Genomic DNA, 20775 nt, shown 5'->3' on the forward strand with positions numbered 1-20775 from the left:
GACCCCGTGCCGTTACATAAGTGTATGATTTAATAACTCTAAAGCATCAAAGTTATACCAAGTTTGTCGTTTTTACGAAATCCTGACCTAGCGTAACCGTACTAAAATCCAATGGATAAAATAAACCAATTTTAACCCTTTTTAAATTGGCCTATCTTCTTCCCAGAGGTCTAATCTACACACAAAGATTCATTTATATCTATATATATATTGACAAAAAATAATAATACAAATCAACAAACATGCCCGTAACCAATAGCAAGCACAATATACAATACACTATAATTGTTTTAATCTGCAACTAAATTTTTTATTATTTAGTTTATTTTTTTCTGGACAGATGGGGTGCCATTGTTGTATTTTTTGACATCCAAATTTTCTTCTTTTCTGGTGGATTTTCTTAAAATTTTCTTTTATAAGAACCTAATTGTCCTGACAATACGAACGCGACAAAAAAAGAATCAGTCAAATCGGCCCAGCCGTTCACGCGTGATGAGATGACCAATGGAAAAAGGGATCCATTTTTATATATAAAGTTAAGCAACTAACCAATTTTCATTATTATACCTCGAGTATCAATTGTAAATTTGTTTTGGTGACCCGGTCTTATTTAACATATTTATTTTGTTCAATAAAAAAATATATTTTTACCATGACCTCGTGGTCTCCGTAGAGTTTTGGAGGAAAAACGAATACGATTTGGAACAGTTGATAAAATTGTAGCCTATGTAAAAAAAATATTTAAAAAATCGTCGTCACGTATTATACACATTTTCAAAAATTACGCACTGCAAATCCCTGCTAAAACCTCCAGAACCAATCGCAACCAACCAAGGTACCTGGGGTACCCGGATTAATGCCGTTAACACCGTTGAAATGTTGAATAATATTTATGATTTTTTTCCAAGTTCATTCCTATACCTATAAATACATTGTATTTTAGAAAAAAATGATTTCATATTATTTGCTCTTTCTAAGCACAATTTCGTTTAGCGCACAATGTCCCGAGCGCTGATAATGCCATCGGTAGATTCCAAAACCGTGGTAGGTCACCTACCTACTTATTTTACCTATTATTATTATTTATTACTATTATTATTATTATTTATTACTATTATTATTATTATTATTATTGTTATTATTATTATTATTATTGTTGTTGTTACCGTCGTTCTCGTCATCATTAAATGAGACAGCCCACACAAAAAAAAAAACCGGTAATAGTGATTGTTCAAGCGCGCGCATATTTTATTACTATATTGTACTCATGGTAGGTATACGGTCAGGTTAGGTTACTATTATGATTATTATTATTATTATTTACATAATATTCGCCGAAATGGACGGCGGCGCGGGTGGACGGTCGTGCACGGGTGGCCGAGGGGGGATATCACGTCGAGGCGGTCTACCTTGAGAAATCGGTCGGTCGGGCGGGCGGCGGCCGCCGATGTTCGCCAGCACGTTCAATCGCGTCGATGTTGTGCGCGCGGCCGGATGACATGCAGCCGGCGACGCAACGTTCATCGCGGGGCGTGTTGAAACTGGGCCGGTACATTGTGCGGTGTCTGACGGCCCAGCCGGACATCTGGCTGCTGTTCCTGTACAAGTGCGGTCAGCTGGTGGCGGTCAACTTGCACGAGCCGGTTGCGCGGAGCGTGGGCATCCTGGACGAACTGTTCCAGGCGCAGCAGGGATTTCCGCCGGAACCGGACCAACTGCAGCGGGAACGGCGCGAACCACGGGACCGAGAGCGTGCAGCCCGACCGGTGACCATAGGATCTCTGCCGTCGTCGCCGCGGTCGCCGGCCGACGGCCGACTGTCGAACCGGGCGCTGTGCGCCGCGTCATCGTCGTCGTCGACGTCGTCTTCGTCATCGTTCGCGACGCCCGACTTGGTGTCCCCCGCGTCGGTGTCGTCGTTGTCGCCGGACAACGACCAGTTCCGCGGCATGGACGAGGACGACACGGACGACGGATACACCGACTCGGACGACGAACCGTTCGCCTACATGACCGGCCGCCGGTTCTCGCGCACCCCGTCCACCGGCGAATCGCGGAGCCGTCGCAGCAGCTCCGGCTGCGGTAGCAGTTACAACAGCGGTGGTAGCTGTTACAACAGCGGCGCCAACAGCCCCTGGAGCAGCGTGACCGGCCGCCGACGCAACAGCTGCACCGACATCGCCGAAGTGGCCGACGATACCGGCAGTTGCAGAGGTACGTTACGATGGTTCTCGCGAGGTGGTCGTTTTCCGGGTGCAACTGTGCAAGCTGCAGTACGCGCATTCCCGTCGATGCACTTTGCGTTTCGCAGATATTTTGTTCATGATAAACGTTTTTCCGACGTAAACAATTACGTTTTGATGAAACACATTTTTTAATAACAAAAGCCTTCGGTTTCTAAATTGTCGATGTTACGAGTGTATATTAATATTCTCTTGAATAATCTTCTGAATTTCCAACTGCTAATTGGTTTTTAAATTTTTTAATCTTTTTGCATTGAGTACATCTATCTATGTAAAAAACCATTATATTATAATCATCGAGATGATGTAATGTTGTTTAAATAATAATCGAGCAGCACTAATTATATTGCGTTGGCTATTGGCAATGAATTTTTCATAAGAATTATTAAAATCCAAACTGATTATGTCGGGGTTGGTGTGTATGTAGTGTGTAGATTGCGAAACCGGAAAATCCGCTCATTATAGGTAGTTGTCGTCGGAAATTCACTTATTAATATTATTATTATGCAACAATCAAACCGTTCGGTAAGTAGTCTTGCTATTCTTTCTATCTAAAACCGAACTTAACTTTTACAAGGTTTGACGCACCCGGGTGTATTGTGTTAGCACTGAATCGATGGCGTTTATCGAGTATTACTCTCGTTGCGCATTATACTAGGGGTACATGGGTCACCAAATAACGGCCCATAGAAAAATTTTATCCGGCCCACAGACAAGAAAAAAAATTTAAAAACGATAATATTATACGTTCTAGAGTTATAATAATTTATCATTTTTGTCATTGTTTTTATTGATGTCGGCAATTTTGATGGCCCGCGAAACAATTTTGAAGATTCCTAATGTGGCACTTCAAAAATATTAATTGGTGACCCCCGCTAATCGTATAATAATATTATAGCATAGTTGTCACAAAATCACGGATAAATTTTATACGGCCTGCACAAGGAAAAAAAGGAAAATCCGATTATATTATACGTTCTAGAGTTGGGTGTATACATTTTTAATTTTCAACCGACTCCTGCAATTTCGATATAGTCGGCGAACAATTTAAAGATTCCTAATATGTGGCCTTCTAAAAATATTAATTGGTTACCTCTGGTATGATATAGTGAGTCGTTGTCGATAAAACATCACCGCAGTATACTATATAGGAGCGAACAAATTCCACCATATCGTCGACCCTATTATTATATATAATAGTTGGTCCGTTAAACTAGTATTATTGTCATGTTATTATTCTCGGCGCACACAATATTCGTATGTAACGCGTGTGCGACTGTCGATAAACAATAATCGATCGACGACCATAATATTTTCAAAGACCCGAAAACAGACTAGTAGGTCACACGCGATATTATATTATTATTATATTGTGTAAAAAAAAACTAGACGATTTTTTTTCCGCGAGTCTTATTTGCCGTATATATAATAATATAAGCGCTAATAATATATCACCACGACGAATTTTAAATTATTTCCCGAGTAGACTACACCGTTTAATATTTTTTAAGACGCGTATAAGTGCAGTTATAGTAAACTACGTGTTCGTATATTACGATGTATATATGTTTTTGAGTCCACCTTCCGTCGACAGACTACGTTTTCATGGTTACAATAAATGAAATGCATATTAAAATCCTTTTCTATTTATCTATTGACATTTGTCTTAGTTCTTCATGACTTAGTTCTACTATGCAAAAAAAAAAAAAATACAATTAAGTGCAAACAGTAAGAATATTATATATTAATAATAATAAGCTATATGTTTACATAATACAAATGGTTTTTTATGATAAACTTACCAATATTTACATTAAAATAATTCATTAATAAAGGAATATATAGAGGATATACCTATAATATCAGTAGCGTACAAATGTATGGTGGGGTTGGGATAAATCTCCCCCCTCCAAAGACAAAAAATAAAATAAAACTCAGTTCTGAAATGGATAGAATGAAAAATATAAACATCACTATAATTAATATATACGAAACTCTGAATAATTTAACTATGAAAGAACTCATTGTGTTGGATGAAGCACTCCGATAAGCATATGTATATAATTTTACCCCCCCCCCCCCCTCATCGTCATAAGAAAATTGAATGTACGCAATTTTATGTTATAAATATTTATTGACAACCATTTTAATGTTAATAAACGTCAACACCTCATTTACATAAAATTCTTGAAAAATCTTGATCAAGGAGTAATTTAGTCAATACGCTACAAAATAAGCATCAAATATATTTAAAAGAAAAAAACCATGCATTAATTGATCAATACGAAATAAAGATTAAACTAATTGATTATTATTAAAAAGAATATTGTAAGTAACCACAAAAAATAAATTAACGTTTTGCATAATATTGCTGTGTGAACTGTGGTACTTATTAATATATGATATTTTCATCGTAAAAATTATAGTCGGAAAGGTCGGAGTACTTCTAAGGCATATTATAGTATAATAAATAATAGTATACAACTAAGCACAGAATATTAAACAAAGGTTATTAAAATAGATATTTTAATATTGCATACGAAGAAATACTTAAAACCTTTATAGTTTTTATACGATAAGTTATAAAATAAAATAATTTGCGTGGTGTTAAAAAAGAGCACAGGACAGCAGAATGTCTGCACACTTCGAAGCCCAATTATTACAGTGGTGTGTTATTATGAATTATTATAAATTCAAATGTATAAGCCACTGAATTATAAAATTATTCTATTCAAGCTTAGTTGAAAATTAAGAACCCCGCTTACTTACATTTGTTCAATATTTATCGCAGTTTTCACCATTTCGTAGTTTTCTTTATACGGTTAAGGAAACTATTGTGAACGTTAAAAATAACTTATTCAAAGGTACCATATAAATAATAAATTGTTTATTTATAATAAAAGCACTAAGCACATAAAACTTTTTGTACCTTTTTATCAACCTAAAAATTGTCAACAAAAAAAATCTACAACAGCAATGTAATATTTGCTGTTTTGAAAATTAAAAATAAACAATAACCGAATAAATAAATATAATATACTATACTAGTTGAAAAAAATTTACTAAAAAATATAAGTTTATCTTAGATAACTCATACCATTTGTACTCAAATTCAGAATTCAATCAAACATTAGTTAGGTACCAATAAAACGTCGTTCTCTAATTTCTAATGCCAATACCGATGTGTCGCAGAATAGTTTGAGTAAGTCTGAGGTTATTTTGTGAACCTATAAGTATCTTAAAAATTGCATTATGAATGGAATATAAATTATAATAATATACGTGGTGGCGAAAAGTCAGGTCTTTAAGATCTTTACAAAATAATTAATTTTAAATAAGGAAAAACATACGTTATTTTAAAATATTCAAAGTTGTTAAAATGTTACCCTTTTGATTAAAAAAATTATATATCATGCAATTTTCATATTTTTTGAATTGCAACAAAAAAAAAACAAAATATAACAAAACGTAAATATTTTCGTTTTCCCGAGGTTTTTTGTTAGTTTTTCCAAATTATTTAGAATATTACTTAGAATTTCCTACTTTTGGATATCCTAAAGATCCAACTGGATCGAATTTTCTACCAGAAACCACACACACAGTTAAAGATTGAAACACAACAAATAATTATATATTTTTATGTATGTATTTTGATTTCTTCTTAGTTATATAAGTGTTGTTCCTACATAACTTGATTTTAATTTATATTTTTAGAAATATTTTATTTCCTGTAATTTTATATGTGTTGAGTACTACTCTATATACGTAAACAGATATATTTCAATTGTTTTTTAATAACATTTTCACGTTTAAGATTAACATATCCTATATCCAATATCAATATCAAGTGGGCTGTAAATATTGAACAGAATATTATTATTCCGAATAAAAAAACCTTTTATACATATTCTTTACAATTTTTTTCATTAATGCCATATATTACAGGGGCCTGTAAAAACCATACCCCCCCCAAAAAAAAAAAAATTATTTCTATGGTTTTTTGAAAGTTACTGCAAATACAAATTTGAATGGCCCGAATAGCCCGATAGCCGTACAGGAACTGGAACCTATAATGAAACCTCGGCATCAATATGCTTAACTGATGAGAGACCCCAGTCCCCAGTTACCATTATCTGCCCCTCCCTCACCCCCAAAGAAAAATCCTGGCTAAGCCACTATTACATTATGTATTACTAAATAACTATTGTAAGTACCTATTTTTAATGAAGTACAATAATATTAAAAAAAGGACCTTACGTTACACTGTATACCTAGTATAATAATATATAACATTTGAATTCCAAAATGCCGTCTCCGGGTAAATTTTTTCAATCATTACTGCAATCGTTTACATCAACATTTTACATAGGTATGCACCTTAAAATGCAATTAAGTTTATAATCGTGTAGAATTAATTACTTAGACTGTTTGATTTAAAAAAAAATAAAACAACATAATTATAGAAATTATTTGGATGCATGGATTTCTTTGTGCTGTTTAGTGTCTTATTGTTTCGCTAACATTTCACTATAGGTAATGTCATAGTGTGATCATCAAAATGATTGCAGTGTACCTACCGTGAAGTCTAAAAATTTTAATTTCTTATTTTAATTTTATCACATCTAATTAACCTAACGACGAACTGTATAAAACATGTTGAAATAATAAAAGAAATTACGATGTTTAGTCGAGTGGGTATATTATATTAGGTAGATACCAATAAATTCCTAGCTATAAATGTATAAGAGTGATGGATTTCAATTTTCAATAATTATTTTTGGTTGTTAAGTAATACAATTTTTAATATATTGACGATTTATGATATTTACCTTGTCGAAGACGCATAACAAATCAGGATTATTGTTTTGAGTTTTAAATGTCGTTATCCAGCAAATTATTACGAAAGTTGGTAACACAATCCATGTTGATAATTAGTCCAGTTTGTTAAATTTAAATAAGAACCCACGACCCTATTTTACGTAATTTAATAATTAGTCATAAATTATAATCACTATCGACACAATATTATAATAATATAACTCGAAATGATCTACTGTTATTTGCCGTTAAATTAAAATACAGATAAAAATTAAAACCCATCTCGTATTAATTATACAACAATGCTAATTTATTCAACCAAAACTCGGTGAAATACACCAAAGCCTCTAGGTCGTTTGGACTAGGCTTCGTGTATTACTTTCAGGCTTAATTAACTTCTTAAATATGTCAGCATTGACAGACAAAAATGTATTATTCCAAAAAATTACAATATTGTATTATTATATTGCAAAATCGAATTATTAGAGTAACGCAAACTATTTAACTATATAATGTATATCATATATTTTTATTAATATAGTAAGTACCTTTGATTTTTGAATTCCGATGCACTGTGCATAGCCAAATACGAAGATTAAATTAATTTCAGTTTAGTGAACTGCGCAAATCGTTGGATACGTATGGATCTTCCGGCAGAATCTCAGTCGTTTGGAAAATGTGGGTTGTTCTGTAGGTATTCAAATATATCAACATCATTGCAGAGTACTCGATTCGTTTTCGTATGATGTTCTCTGGAATCGATTATTCAAATACAAATCATACATAAATATACGTTTCGAGAACTCTTGAACGAGTTATATAAGACGTTAAAAACTCGTTTAATGAATTTACTGCAGTCTGCTACCTATATAGTTTTGCGTTGTTGACCCATTCGTAAATATGGATAGAATATCATGCTGTATTACCAATCAAGACACGTATTTACCAAAGGCAAATAATGCATTGACTCGCCAAGTCAAATATTAAACGTCACTCAAATACTAGAGGTAAAATTTCGATATGCATTAAATTTAAATGCTACGCATTATTATGTATTCCATTTTGTTTACCATAAACAGCATGATACAATAATAAGGGTACCTGCCTACTCCATATAATATTTAGCTCGTCAGCTGTTGGTTACAATGGAACGAATCGCATAGAAACACGATATCCGTACAATCAATTATTATTAATTGGATATTGAGTCATTCACCGATGTGATATTGAAAGTATTTGGAAATAATTTCGAAAATAAGATCCAACGTTTTTTGCGTTTGCAAATATCAACCGTCGGTATTTGATCACATAATTTATTATTGTTATTAATAGTATTATTATTGTTCAACATAATATTATGACATTAATTTATCATTTTAACGCGTACTATAATAATGTGTTGTATGATTGTTATTGTAAACTCAGTTGTTTATGAACCTTATTTATGATTCATGAATAAAATCTGTGAAAAATATGCGCAGATCATATATTGATTTGACTGCCGTATGTATTATATAGTAGGACCTGAATATACAACCGCTGACCCACTTGGATATTTTACAGGTTATTCTCCGATCGTAAAATATAATAATATTCAGTTCATTGTCACCAGCTATCTCGTATTAGAGTTAACAGCATTAAAGCAAACCAGTAACTTCAATAACCTATGCTTCTCTCTCTCTCGCTTGAACAGTGTAATTATGAACAAGGTTCTAATGACAATAATAAAAGCTGGACTTCAACGAGTTGAATTAATATTAACTCTTCCGAAGAACAATTCAACTTCAAATATTTCGTTTTATACTTTTTTAAAAAGAGTTTGATTTTTAACAAATATGTGGCATTAAATACGAACAAATAACAATTCTATCTTTGTACCTATGCGATTTTAGTATCCTATATAATAAGTGTCGATCAATATTTTATGGTTATGCTTAATCTATTTATAGTTTCTGCGTTTTATCCATTAAAATAAACTGACACCCCTAGGAAGTTATTTTGAACCCTTCTTCTCACAAGATTCTTATCTTTTATACAAATGTTTGTTTTTACGATATTACTTCAACGTATTGTTATTATTATTGTATACTATCTGTACCTTCATGACTCAAGGCTTTCAAATTTGATTTCACCGAATACACTTCTAATTAAACTTGTAACTATTGGTCAACTATAACGTTTTAAATTAAATAATGTTATTTTGTAATATTAACTTAAAAATTGTAGAAGTAAACAAAAACTAAAGGGTAACTTTTAACTTTAAATTAACTTCAGTCAGTTAAAATAAATAGTTACCTTGCGAGTATTGAACAACTACAACCCCGCAAACAACACCACTACACAATACGAATTATTTCACTGTAAACGTTTAAAAGTAAGTAGGTATAGAAATATAATACACATATAAAACATTAATATAAATACGTAATATTTTTATTTATATAGTTATCAATTTTCCTCTAATATGCTTTATAATGAATTCAATATATCACACACATTATAAATCAATTTTAATAATCGTTCTATAGCGTATAATTTTTAAAAAATTGTCCACGTTTTAAAATTGTTATTCTATGAGTATAAATCATTACAAGCCATTAAATCTTTAACTGTTACTTTTGATTACAGTTCGGTCAAAAAAGTGTTTTATTTCAAAACGAATATGTAATTTCTAGTTATTAGAAATTCAACAAAATAAAATTGTACAACAAATTGTAATTTCGATGCTGAGATGATGAAAAAGATATGTGTTTCGAGCTCTATGAAATAAATTACACGTTACATAACGAACGACATGCTTACTCTACCTTGAACCTTAATAAATATTTAAATATGGTGTCAATAATCTTTGACGGAGATATTAAAATCGTTTAAGTGGAGTTAAATTGTAAAACTTATTTGCAAATATCGTGTGTCTATATTTTATTGTTATATTTTCCGCTGGCTAACTATAACTAATTCGTTGTCATTATATACCTGGTTTTTTAACATTATATTTTATATGATTTTTAACAGTCTATTACGTATATACACACATTTGAACATATACGCCAATACTAATTACTAACACTGTTTTGAACAATCAAATTCGTTTTTTCCGAAAAATGAGAACTCGAATTTACTCTGATCTCCCGAAATCTAAAACTCAAATGCACTATAATTTAGACTTTTAGCGCATAAATAGGTTATTAAATGAATTATTGATACGACAGTTACCTATAGTGAACTCTCAAAAATGAGAGCAAAAGTATTTATTACCGCTACCTATTGTCATTGTTATATTCGAAGGCCATGCACTCGACATTTTTAACGGTCCATTCGATAAATCTTGTCTGTTAAATTTTTTAACATGAATTACAAATAAACAACATTCTTCGGTCAACTTTTCAATTTCATAATAACCTGTTGTATGGCTTGACAATGTTTCATATTCAATATTCATACATTGTTACTATATAGATTATTATTATTGTTTCGTATTTGGTATTTGTTTAAATTTATATATTATGATATAATCATTAATAAATATAATCGTAAAAACATTTAAAAAAATACCCACATGTCCATATTGAGCATACTATTTTAATCATGTAGAATGTAGATACGTATATGTATCAATGTATGAATTCGTGAAGCACATTATAAAATATAAGGAGCAAATATAAGTTCAGCATCTGCATTGTAATTGATAAGAATATTATCTATGACATCTTTTATTTTTATTTCAATTTTAAATCTAGTTATGAGAATTTTAAACTTGTAATACTTTTACATAGGTACCTAGTACCTAATAAAGTATAAAAATGTATAAATAGTCATAACTTTTAAAGTGAGTTGTAACTCATTAGGTTAAAAACTAAATATTGATAAAATCCTATGAGGTGTCAAAGATAATATTCTTATACCTTTACGTCCGATAAAAGGCGAATTCATTCTCATATAAAAGTCGACAGGCTATATATATATATAAGATTGGTGCTGCCGAGCGCAAATTCTCTACGATTATAAGACCGCGTTTGGCGTTCACTTAAAATAACATTCCACTAGAAAATCAGCTCGTCGTCATTAGGTAGAGGTAGGTACCTATTTACAAGGACAAAATACTTTAAAAATAGACGTTGGTCAATAACTGACCGTTTGATGAAATCGAATTAAATGTGTTCACATAAAAACGATCGAAGTCTCGTCTGGTATCATGTGCGTCTCCACCGTCCACAGTCTATGTAGGCATTCGATGACTTCGATCTCTGTTATTTTTTCGGCGGCATTATTGTTTTATTCGATTAGCATTGCGGTACATATTATACATGGTATTACATGGTGTGCAACATATATACCGCAGACGCAGTAATATACTTATTATAATATTATTTTGTATATACGTTTGTGGCACAATGTCTCAATGAAACGCATGCGATACCTACGACTGTGAAACATGACCGAATTCGATGAAAATCGATGAAAATCGTTCGGAAATTTCGCAATCTCGTCGAAACTCCAGATGTAGGTACAACGTATATTTATTAACTATTGCGTTGAGCTGAAATCGCGGAGACTTCAACCTCTCACCCTTCACACAACATTTTCGCGTGCCTGTTGGTCATCGTAATCTAACTATATAATTTATTATAAAATATATACCCGCAGACCGCGTAAAATACGTGTGTAGACGTGCAAAACTGACAGTGCGCAGAGTCGCGGTTATCGGAATAAAAAAAACGCTGGCCGGTTGCCGTTAACCATACGCTTGTCAAATCGATGCCGTAATTAGGTTATACCGTTTACCCTCCTCGCACGATACCATAACATTATAATATTATCATACCAAACCTGTTCCTACGTTTTCGTGGTCAAATCGGCCAACGCGCGCGTGTTTCATACCGTCTTTCGGACTAGAGGATAACTCCTTTCTTTCGGGACAAATGTCTGAAAAAAAAAAAAAAATCAAATAAATAATATATTTTGCCCACATATTACAAGTATTTTCAGATGTATGTGAAGCAATAGTCGTATAGGTAATATTCCTATAGTGTATTATACACGGTATACCCGAATCGCATGCTGCAATATTGCAAACATTACGCAATTTCATGCACTCGTACCTACCCACACATTGCCGGTAAGTGGTAGCAATAAGCATGGACCTGGGATTTATGTCTCTGTAATAATAATATTATGAACAGATAAAAAAATGTTTAAAAAAATGTAGGTGAGAGAGTATATAAATAGTAGGTAAATGTCTGGGACGCTGACGTCATCACGCGTTGTATACCTATAAGTACCCGACGAATAATTATTATTATGTTGTACTATATAATATTATAATACGTCTAATGTGTCGTGTACACAACAAATTACAATGCAAACACCAATGTACATTTTGCAATATTAAAATAACCCATATTAGTGTTGTTGTTTTTTTGCCACCTATATAATTGTGTACGCTTTATTTTAGAATCTATTTCCCATATAATTTATCGTAGTTTTCGAAGGTTGTACATTATGACGTATACTATGTAAGCAGATACAGATCTGATCATAAAAATATATGACTTTTTCGGCCGTCCAAAATCATCAAAAATATATTTATATTTGTACTATTAAAAATAATTATACTGTTGGATACACTATACGATATTGTCTTTTAATTATAATATAGTTATACTATAGATACTTACCTATATGTGAAAAATAAATTTGATTACCTACTTGATTTTAAATGTGGTTTCATTAAAAAATAAAAACCATTAAACGTCTGCAATACTTATTATTAGGTAAGCCGACATTAGTATATATTTATTTGGTATACCTCACGATAAGTTTCCTCCAGGCTTCAACCATTTTCAGTAAAAAAATATCTAATATATAATTTGGCATTTCATCAAATTCGTTCAGTTATTTCCTTCCTTTATTATTATTAATTGAATTTGGAGTTTACGAGAGAGAAGTATTGCACGTTACTTAAAGTTTAAAGCTTATACAACTATTTAGTGCTGAAATACTGAATGATGAAGTTATTAATGTTCGTTACTGCTTACATTTACACAATGTTGCTTATACATTTATAATACTACAATAAGTATCATAATATTCATAACCATACGTCTATACTTTAGTTAGTTATAGTATACACATTTACAAATAGTAGTGTAATAACTTCAATTTTAGTTGAAACCCATTATTATTTGTAATTGATCTATGAAAATTAGTCAACCCCAATATGTTATCCCCAATACCAAAATATTAATATCATTATTAATTTATTGGCTTATCATCATTATTTCTATTTGTAGCTAACAAAGACTAGATTATACATTCAAATTAAGTTTGTAACGTAATTGTGAATATGTAATTTGTATTTATAATTTTCTGTATGTGTATTATTATAGTTATCATATTATAATGATATCAATTTATATGCAATTTGTTTACCTGAATAAATGTTTCACAATGTGTTAGGTTTATGATGTGTATTACATTTATTATTCTGAGCAGTGCATTTTTTTTTTTAATATGTAAAACGGTTTTTCTATAGACTTATCGAAAATAAATAAATTAAAGGCATAATTTCTTCTTCTTCTTCTTCTTCTTCTTCAGCTTGACGGTCTATTAACTATTAAGTGCCATTACTACCATCGCCAAACCTCTCCATTTCTCTCTATCATATGAGTCGTCAAAAGTCGACGTAATATAGCCATATAAGGTGCCATATATATAGTAGGTAATGAGCAACATGAAAGGGGATAATTAATATATATATTATATAATATACAGTAAAATATAAGCAATTATAGCAACTCTATGTAGTTCCAGTATCAAATAAATGTAGCAATACTAGAGTAAAAAATAGTAAAAACCCAACTTTACACCTTATGAACGAATCGAAGATACAGAAACGCGTCTAGATACTGTGAATGGCTCTGGAGTGGAAAACCGTAAGAACTTACACGCTATTTGGATTAAATCCGCTGAAAATTGATTCTTTTAAAAGCCATTAAAATTAAACCGTGTTGGTTATTATTTTTAAATTAAATCCGTTTTTTTCTTAACTCGTAAAGGTGACGACGTTCACTGCACCTTTGATTTTCATAATCAGATTATTATTATATAGTTTTCCGGTTTTGCGATTGCCGATTCGCAGACTATAGTATATAAGCACTGCTGCAGTAGTGGATGACGTGCGCAGGGATGTTTTACTATCACTTTGGTTTGATCTCCCGCAGACATTCTGTAGATATTATTTAATCGTGAAATATAACTTTTATTGACTATTGTACGATAAAAAAAAAAAAGTATATATAATATCATATCTAATATTACCGCGAATAGTTATGGCAACTATATTACTCCTACATCGCGGCTAAGCCAGAAAATATTATAATATTTTTGTGCGCGTGCGCTCTCAGCACTCGCGATTTCTTTTCAGCTCCACAGCGGTGATTGAAAGTCGGTATAGGTATTCGAGTATGTGGTACATAGACAAAAATATGAACAAACATTATTTCCGACAACGCACATTTCGTATAGTGTTTATATAATGTATACACGGACATGCGTATATATACCTATGCGGAATTCTCGGATGAATAAATACGATAGGAAGCTGCGGGCCGATGTTTGTTTACTCGCTGGCTGCAGATAGGACATTTCCGCGGGGTCCAATTTATATATATATATGTGTATAAGGGGAGGTGTGCGCCGACCGTCGACGGTGTAAGGAAAAATAATAACTTATAACATGATGATGATGATGATGATGTATCAGATATATTTCGATATAGAAAATGAAACGGGTCGAACTTTTCGATTAATAAAAATGATTTATAGGTAACACAATATTATTATTGTTATAATACGTCGGTGCTGCATATGCCCATATCAAAATAACTCATATTGTAATTCATATTGAAATCGCATTATGGATAGGAAATATACGCACGACGATGTTATATTACACAATTATTATAGCCTGTATAGGTACCCGACTTTGCGCGTGTGCCCGCGAAAATCGGGGTAAATAATGTTGTTTTTAAAAATAATTTTTTTTTTTTCTGACAGCGCCTTCGGATTTGTAAATCAAGAGCCGACACCGCGATCGTGTGATTTTTTTAATAAATCGCGGCCCGACCGTTCATCGACGGTGGTCGGTCGAGAGTGTTTGGCGCCTGTGCGTGTTGGATCGGCACCGGAACACATTCCGCAATCCGCCACACTGGCCGCGTGTTCGATACGCAGCGTAATCGGCTAAAAAATTGTCTTCCGCTCGCATTGTGTTACGATCCGACACGCTTCCTCCGAAATGATATTATTATCCTCATAACAGGGCAGTAGGGTGGGTATATTGTATAATATAATAACAATGCGCACTATAATGTCGACGTAATTCGCAAACACTCTAGGTATTACATAAAAGCGCCGACAAGTCTACGAATTAGGCCCAACTCAAAAATATCACTTTGTCAAGCAAAAAGATTAAACCACCTACAGCGCGTGCTAAAAAAAAATTGTCTCTCAAACCCAGAAACTGATAAAAAAAAAAAAAAAGAAGTACATAATTGTACATATTATAATGGCAATAATAATAGGTACCGCGTTGAGGCGCGTTACATAATAATATCATATATAAACCGCTTCGGTAAATTATTCAAATATTAATTTATTTTGTATTTTTATAAGACGCTCATGAAACGTATACTAGGTATATGTATATCCAAGAAATGAATATAGTTTTCCATCTACATAATGTATATATTTTACTCAATATTACAGTTATACTATAAATTAAAATATAACGCACTTGTATAAATGACTCAGTGTAGATAGGTATCAATGTATAAGTACTTGATAATAAATCAAGGAAAAATTACATTCGTTTATAAATATGTAATAAACATCGCGCTAAACTAGTCAATCGCAGTAACCAGGTCACCAGTAAAGCTTTATAATATTATTAAACATTTATTATTATTGTTATTATTATTGTTATTATTATTATTATTACTATTAGTAGTAGTAGTAGTAGTAGTAGTAGTAGTAGTAGTAGTAGTAGTAATAGTAACAGTATTCGTATGAGGTTATCAACGTAGTGTTTTCATAAGTACGCGATACGGCTACTGTATTCGTATACGAATACGACATAGTTACGGAATTGCGATATACACAGTTTGTTTCATATGGCTTAGTCTGTAAACCAAAATGTCGAAATCCGAAACAACTAATTTAATAAATTAAAATCGAATAACATATAGGATCAAAATTACGTTTGAAAAAAATATACGATATTGACCTTAGAGAACAAAATACTTTTAAAAAATGTTCACGTAATATCGTTTCCAGGATCCCGGAAAATGCGTACATTGTCAAGTCAACCCTTGAGATATATCCGATTTAAAATGTATTACAACATAATATAATAATATCACCTATAGCTGTTGACGTGCGTGTTTGTTTCCGATGACTGTTTATATACGTGACGTGAAATTGTATAATAATATATATCAGATAAATGTTGAAGATCGTATTCCTTTATTTGTAGACAAGGATGATTTTTCTAAACAAAATACTTATGATGATAATATAATATAAGTACATTATAATATTATATATTATATTATTACATTGTTATAATCATTGACAAAACGCAGTGCACGCTTTGCGAACAACTTTGTGGCCCTTGGAAGCCTACATGATAGTGGCTGCCATAGAAATCATATTTTTGTAGCTGTGCTACAATTTCTGCGTACAAGCATTGATTTTATAACATAGGTACCTAATTTATTTTTATAAATTAAAAAACCAGTGATGTGTATAATTAGATAATAATATATAGGTACACGATAATAAACTCCAACACTCTACATTTTTTTTCGTGTTTCAAATCAAATTATTATATTTAACATAAATATAATTTAAATTAAAAAATTTTAAAGATCCTGTGCCCCCCCCCCCCCCCCCCCACTTGGACATGTCTTGGGGGACCCGGCCTAAATACGCCGCACTGACAAAACGAACGCACCAGCAAATAAATGCATAAAAAAAATACTAGCATCTGTAGTAGGTACTTACACCATAAATCATGACATGTTTATTCGTCCATGGGCCTAGTGTTAATGTTGTAATTAAATTATATTTTTAAATATATGATCCATGGTCCTAACATGCAGCATAATATATTGTATGCGCATATATTTCATACTCTATTTGGATAATTAATTAAATAAAATTACCTACCAGCTATTGCTGTATTTTCTTTATGAATGCAAATTGCACGGGAATTGGGTTATGTCCAGAAAATTTAAATAACCCTCATTAACCATAGCCATTTAACCAGGTATAGGTAAAATACGACCGTGATAAAAACAATTATATAATAATATATCGAAAAATATTATTTTAAATTATTATGAAATATTATAAAATACGTATGATAATAACGCGTGCATAACATAATATATTTATAAATTATTTTTTATGATTTTCGAACCTCTGATAAAAAAATTACACACATTCTAAATCTATACCAATAGAGTCTTATTAGTGACTATAATATCACGATAATATATCTTGATATTTTCTTCGTTTTCGTCGACCTTCGCTCTGAACTAATTGGGGCCGACCACAAATTTAAATAAATACAAATAAACTATTTATCATAATATTATACTAGGGTAATATATAAATACTAAAAATTGTTTAATTTATGAACTATGATATTTAAATACAAATAGCAAGCTGAGAAATTATACCAGTAGGTATACGAGTATAGGTAGTAATTTTATTTAAAATTACTCATCTTCCAGAAGTTCTGGTAGGTATTTAGTGTGCTTTTAATTTATAATTTATAGAGTTGAAATATTGCTATAATTAATAGTTAATAGTATATAGTTGTCAAAAATATAAGTGATAACACATTAACACTCATTCTTAAATTACAATAAAAAGTATAATTATAAATACTTACATAGATAATATATTAATTGGCTTTCTATGAATCGATTGCGAATAATCGTTGAACAAAATAAAAAGAAATGATGTACTAATGTACTTGTATATCTGTAAAAACATGGTTAAAATCTAATAATAGGTATATTATAAATTATAATATAGAAAACTGCATACTATTCATACATTTTTATCACATTTTTAAAGTAGCCACCTAGTTAATAGTTATTAATATTAATAAATATTTCATATAATTGAATAACTTCCATTTTGTTTAAAACACAAGTACATTATATTAAATATTATAATAATATGGATATATGGTTACGAGTTTCAACTAAAAAATTAAATAGAAAATAATAGGTATGATCATTGAGTATGACTGATTAAAAAAAAAAAAGAATTATTAAAAAAAGAATCTATATTAATAATTAGGACTAGTAAATTAATAATAAATTGTTTGTGTGAAATAAATATACGTACAAGGTTTAGTATATAACTTTTCATAATATAGTCAAATCCTTAAAGTCCTATTGTTCGAGTCATTAGTTTTTAAACATCAAATAAATAACATCTAAAGCTTTTTTATATGTAATTTATATGAAATATTGGTTGACAATATTAAATATATTTTTTATCCATTGTAAATTCAAAGTGAATCTACTGAAACTTCAATTATATATTTATGTGTGACAAAAATATCTATAAATGTTGACCATCGACACCTTTGGAGTTTTATGCAGAATAAAATATCATATTTAATTATTAAGTAGATATAGCTATCGAATTTGACCAAATCCATAATTACCCCCAAAACATGCAATAAAAAACATGAACAAAAAATGTAAAATAGTTATGTTAAATTCACTGCCCTACCTTAATTTTTTGTATTATTTATTTTGTTATTTTTTCATTATTTAGGTAATCCTACTTTCTTCTCTATCAATGTCAACTAGTTGTCTAAGTTCGTCATTTATATAACAAAAAAAAATCTTACATAGGTAGGTAGTAGGTATAATATTATGTTAAATTTGTTAAACATGTGAGTTTTATTTGTTTGTATATAAAATTTAATTTTATAATAATACTTTTTTAGTTTTTACACATAAATGTCGCCTACTCAGTATGACGATATTATTATTATAATGGATGCACAGTGCTTAGTAGATACTTACTGAGTGACTTTATTAATTTATTTCATAGTGTGATGTACACAATCTGTTGATAATTCTAGAACTAATCTAAACATAAATATTCTTTATGATGACTATAATATACCGACCGTCGTCATTGGTTGGGAGTTTCAATAGTTAATGGCATAGTATTTTAGTGTTACAACTTAAAAGTGAAAACGTAGTATTACATTTTACCCTGGTAGTGTTGTGAAAATTGCTTTGAAAATTCCCTGCTAAATGCCTGTATTGTTTAACTCCTAGTTATAGCTTATATATGGACAAAATGTGTCGAGTGTTGATTACTTTACTCATATATAATTTCAAATAGGATCTAATATTTATCAGTTATTACTTTCAGCTCCTCACAGATTAAAAATGTGTGACAAATAATTACTAACTCGACCATCGCCCACTGAGAGAAAATATAATATAATGGTAGGCACTATTAGGTAGTGCCCACCTACATAATGTTGTCTCAAATAATTACAGCATCAAATTAACAATATAATTGTGTGCTTTTTGACCTACAAGGACCTTAATGACATTTTAGAGTTCCCGGCCAACACTTAAATGTCAAAACTAACCACCTTCGCACTTAACTTAACAATAGATTTCGCCGAAAGTTATCACCGAAGTTCATAAAATACTAGCACTGTTAAATTATGATTTGTTTTTTTTCTATACACATTTTTATAAAATTACAATATCAATTTTGTCAACATTTGAGCTTAATTATTAAATTAAAAAATAGTGTTTATATATTTTTTTTAATTTTTGAGTTTTAGTAAGTATTACTATTTTGAGGAATCTTGTATTAAATTTTAAAGCCTATGCTAAAAAAAAAATAAAAATGTATATTTTTATGACAAAATAATTCGCAAAATTTCAAGATTTTAACAACATTTGAATTTCTAACGCTTATAAAAAAAACATGCATAATATATATAATTAATATTTTTTTAATTCTATAAGACCAATTTATGTGGGATATTATATTGCATTTTAAATACTTCTTACCAAACCTAAAACATTTATCAACACTTTTTCGATCAAATTTGAAAATTCCATTGAGTAGGTATACCTATATAAAATAAAAATTTAAGTAACAGTGGAATGTAAAATCAATGCGTTCATCCGACATCTCTCTACTCAGGATTTTAATACTAAGTACTTAAACTTAAAAATTGTATTGTCACTGCACGATTCAATAAACACATTTGAATATGAAAAATCACTCATAAAATCACTTAGGTAATAAATAAGTAAAATTGTATAAGAAATATGAACACGCCCCAAATCTAGGTAGGGTATACCTAGTACGTATATAATTAATAAGTATGTGTGTATCTTTTAATAAAACCAATCATAAATATAGTCATAACTCATAAATTTCATTGTGCAAAAAACGATGATTGTAAGTACCTATAAGTAGGACAATATAATATAGGTACCTACTCGATTATGTGTTGTAGGTACACGATGTGTCCATTATTGGAGTCATTTATCATCACTGCAGTTTAAATAGTAAGTTGTTGATGACCTCGACTAAATGTTATTATAATATTATTATATCTTATACCTATCAGTTTTATCTTCAT

The 20775-nt window shown here is 30.8% G+C and overlaps 1 protein-coding gene across 1 annotated transcript in view; it reads left to right on the forward strand.

The window, feature by feature from the left end:
- Window positions 1-1449: 1449 nt before the first annotated feature.
- Window positions 1450-20775, forward strand: part of LOC132938412 (BTB/POZ domain-containing protein 6-B-like) — a 31318-nt gene continuing 11992 nt past the window's right edge. Inside the window, exon 1 of the mRNA XM_061005232.1 lies at window positions 1450-2214. Coding sequence (XP_060861215.1) covers window positions 1476-2214 — 739 coding nt within the window. The 5' untranslated portion in view covers window positions 1450-1475. The remainder of the gene's footprint in view (window positions 2215-20775) is intronic.

The sequence above is a fragment of the Metopolophium dirhodum genome, chromosome 2 (genome assembly GCF_019925205.1).
Source record: "Metopolophium dirhodum isolate CAU chromosome 2, ASM1992520v1, whole genome shotgun sequence".
Taxonomy (NCBI): domain Eukaryota; kingdom Metazoa; phylum Arthropoda; class Insecta; order Hemiptera; family Aphididae; genus Metopolophium; species Metopolophium dirhodum.